Source organism: Charadrius vociferus, unplaced genomic scaffold (genome assembly GCF_000708025.1).
Source record: "Charadrius vociferus isolate BGI_N301 unplaced genomic scaffold, ASM70802v2 scaffold111, whole genome shotgun sequence".
NCBI classification, from domain to species: Eukaryota; Metazoa; Chordata; class Aves; order Charadriiformes; family Charadriidae; genus Charadrius; species Charadrius vociferus.
The window spans coordinates 4,543,289-4,547,200 of record NW_009647046.1 but is presented as its reverse complement, the minus strand read 5'-3'; the positions used below and the strand labels follow the sequence as shown (position 1 = coordinate 4,547,200).

The following is a 3,912-nucleotide window of genomic DNA, read 5'->3' as shown; positions in this document are numbered from 1 at the left end:
AGCCGGCAGCCGGCTGTGGTGCCCGGGGGTTTCTCGCGGGGTCGGTGAACTGGTACCCGAGCTCCATCGTTTCGGATGGAGAAACCTTCTGTAGGTTTTGTTTTGGGTTTTTTTTGGGGTCAAAATCAAAAGTTTTGCTGCTTCAGCCTTTGCTGGGGGAGAGGAACGATTGAGCGGTGCGGTAAAAGGCAGCCTAACCTTTAGTTCTCTTTTTTTCCTGTGCCTTCCCTAAAAGATGTGTTACCGAAATTAAAGCAGCTCTGTTTAGAGGTTGTTTTTCGGTTGGTTAGAGTTTGGTTGTTTGGGGTTTTTTGTTTGGTTTTTTTTTTTTTTAATACTGAAAATAAATAACTTCTGCTCTATTCCTGAGCTTACAGTTAGCAACAGGTTTGGTAACTCTGGGATTAGTCTGATGGGAAGGATGTAAATATCACCTGAGGGCATGCAGAACCAGTAGTTTGTTTAAATGGTGTTTAAAGGCTATTCCACAATCTGTAAGGGCTGGGAACTTTTTTAATAAAAGACTTTGGTTGTTGTTCTTCTGTTGTTTTTTTTGTTTTTTTTTTTCTGGAGAGTGGCTCTCTGCATGAAGCAATAATCCTTTTTATCAGTGGGAAATTTCACATCTATGACCTGGCACAGGCATTGCTTTACCAGTGATTATTTCCAGTGATTTTATTTACCAGAGATTATTTCTCAAGCAACATGCCTGACTTTTTATGTTCATATTCTTTATGAATGCATTATTTCTTTAAGGAGAGAGTGTTACTATGTCTTGTTTTGCTGTCCTCATAGAATTGATGATTTGATGTCCTCTGACAACCACGCAGTACCTATAGTTTCAGAACCTTCTGTTGAATAATATTTTTCCTTTTCTCCTTTAGTGCTTACAAGATATTATACTGTCGGTCATGTCGCTTGATCGTGGGCTTCATTCTTTATTCTGCCTCCAGTGATCTGGCGTATCTCCGAGGCCTATTCTGTTTCTTCAAGGACAGCATCCTCTGGTGAGTATACCATATTCTTATGGTCAATGATATCACGGGAATTTGCAAGTTATTACAACAGGGTGTACAACTAAACTAATGTACAGCTAACAAAAGTGGCTTTACTTTTGACTGAGCACATTGGTGGGGGATTTTAATATCCTCTATGTTTAAATTGTTGGCTTTGGTATGACCCTGTTTGATTTGCTGTGCACTTCTTGAGTGTCTGCATGTAATGTCAAGGTTTAAATTTAGTTGTTTACAATACTGAAATCTCCTTCTTTCAGTTCCCGATTTGCTTAGCTAACGTAAGGGATCAAAGTAGTTCCGTGATAAACTGAGGACTTGACTATAGAAACTGTAAATTACTTACAGCTGGTGATGAGAGGACCTTATGATTTCAAAGTAAAACCATTGTTATGTTTTTAATATCATCATAATGTATTGACTGCTTTTGGCAACAACTTTGTGTCTGCTTTAAAATAATCTTAAATAATCTGTCTAAAGAATTAATGCAATTATGAGGTTTTTAACTGGTTTTCTTGGGTTTTTTCCCCTTTCTCCTTTTGCTTTCCAGTTATCTCTTAAAAAACCAGATGATAATAGCGGCTTCTAGGGTGAATTTTCCTGCTGTGACCTTGAAGGAACAACAACGGGAAGTAAGGTTTCTACATTAATTTATATGGAAAATATTTTTAAAATGCTGGTATTTTTAGATATTAATCCAAAAAGATTGATACAATTGCTTTTCTTTTTAAGTTCATAAGATGGAGAAAATATTGACTTATAATACAGCGACTGACTTAAACGCGTGAGATATGCAAAACACTTTCTAGAACTGCTTATCTGCAAAACATATCCAGTTCTAGCTAATTTTCTGGCAAAAGTTTGTTATCCTTTTATCTCTACACTTTGAAAAGAAAAAAAACAGTGTTTGTTTAGACAGACTTCGCCTAGGTATTACTACTTGTGTTGTCTGTAGAATTGATAAGTCACTGTTCAAGAATTTTAAAAAAATAGCAATTTGTTAATTTGAAAGGGTTTCTAGCACATTTATATTTATGGCTATGTAAGCTCAAAACAGAATGGTAGTATTTACTCGTAGTTTCAGAGACAACGCTAGACCCTCCCTTCTCTTTGATGTTTAAATTGGATGTTATATTCCGTAACTTGGTTAGTTGTTAACTTAATAAATTGTGTGTCCCATAGCTCAAATGAAGTCACTGTGTGTAGGAGACAGGCAGCGTATCCAGTATTTATGTGCTTGCTTGTTCCTTACTCTTTTTTTTCTTAGTGTCTATTCTAAGCATGGAAATGGGCCGGTGACGTTTCTTAAGTTTTGTCCTCTTTACAGTCATCTTCCAGTATCTTATCATAAGAGCAGAGCGTTTTTGTAAGTCAACTGAGGCTAAAATCCAAAAATTTTATCCAGGCAAGACTTCTAAAATTGAGACACATTTTTCTGAATATTGCAATCACAAATTATGTGATTCTAGAGAGTTTGCTTGTAGACTAGAACAAGTGTGAGAATCTGGTCTTTTTTGGGGGGGACATAATGTCAGCAGAGTTTTACTCTTGTGCTTTAGATGTGTCAACTTAAACCCCAGACACTGGAAACAGCATTTTGATATATTCCTAAGCTAATGATGAAACTGTCTGTCCTGATACTGTCAAAGAAGGTCTCTGGCTGTGTAAAAACTTGTAATGAGTTAACTAGGAAAGATTGGCTTGATCATAGTAAGGCTCCAGCAACTCTGTCTCATTAAGTAGAGTATTTCCATAAATCTCTGACAGGGGTTATGATGGCACACATCCATCTGTCTCTTCTTTGTAGTGCAGGCTACAAAGATTTGGGTGCCCATTTTTGGCTGTGCTGGACGTGCAGTATAGAGATTAAAGCCCAGCATAATCTTCCATCTTGAAAGTCAGCTGCTCTTGAGCCACTGAAAGTGGGGTACAAAGACCGTTCAAAGATCCAGTGTTAGGACATTTCTCTCTCATTTTAATACTCTTATTTCTTTTTTTTTTTTCCTAGCTGAAAGAAAAGCTTGTGAAGTTCCACATTCGCATAGAATTGGTGATGAAGAAGCTGGAGGAACTGAAACGAAACAATAACATGGCAGAAAGGCAAAGCTCTGTATTGAATGCAGTTGGCCTGCCACGACGATATACAATAGTCAGGGTCAACCAATAATATGCCATTTTCAAGAACTGCTGGAGTTGTTTCTGCATCTCTGCTGAGTTTGTTCATTATGGTGAAATAATGCACCAGAACAGGTTTGTGTGTTGATCTGTCACTTTATAGAAAGAACCGATGCTTAAGGGGAACACCTGAAATCTGACATACTGAAGTTACGCTCGGAAAAATTAATAGCTCACCTGTGCAGCACATCACTCTCTGAGACAGTATAACTATGACTTTGATTCTAATGACTTCAGGGGGAAAAACAGCCTTTGAAATAATAACATCAGGTTCCTGTAAATATACAAAACATACTAACAAGACAATATTCAAGAGGAGCTATTATAAATTGAATGTTCTTACAGAGGTCTAAAGCTCCTGTCCTACCTTTTCATACAGATACAGTGTTAATGGCAGCTACCTGTTGGTCCAGCAGCTCATTAGCTCCAGGCACGGCTAAATGGCCTCCTGATTAGTTCTTTCAGACTTGTTTGTGTACTCAGCCTGCAAAAGGAGCAAGCCAGCATGTTCTAGAAGCTGCACAGTGTGCTTAGTGCATGAATCTGGATGGCACGGTGCTAGCTGGAGCGCAAGGTTTTGGATTTCAAATTCAAGGGCAAGCCATGTGCCTGCCAAGCCCTCTGGAAGTGCAGCCTCGTGGCTGCAGAGCACTCAGTCAAGTTGTCGCTGCAAGGCACCTCTTGCCGCACCACCTCAGAGGCTTTAGATGGGCAGCTGGTACTT

At 38.6% G+C, this 3,912-nt stretch overlaps 1 protein-coding gene across 1 annotated transcript in view; it reads right to left on the bottom strand.

Moving 5' to 3' along the window:
- NUSAP1 (nucleolar and spindle associated protein 1) overlaps window positions 1-67 on the bottom strand; it is a 13,212-nt gene extending 13,145 nt beyond the window's left edge. The window contains exon 1 of the mRNA XM_009895722.1: window positions 57-67. Within this exon, the coding sequence (XP_009894024.1) occupies window positions 57-67 (11 nt within the window). The remainder of the gene's footprint in view (window positions 1-56) is intronic.
- Between the last annotated feature and the right edge of the window lie 3,845 nt (window positions 68-3,912).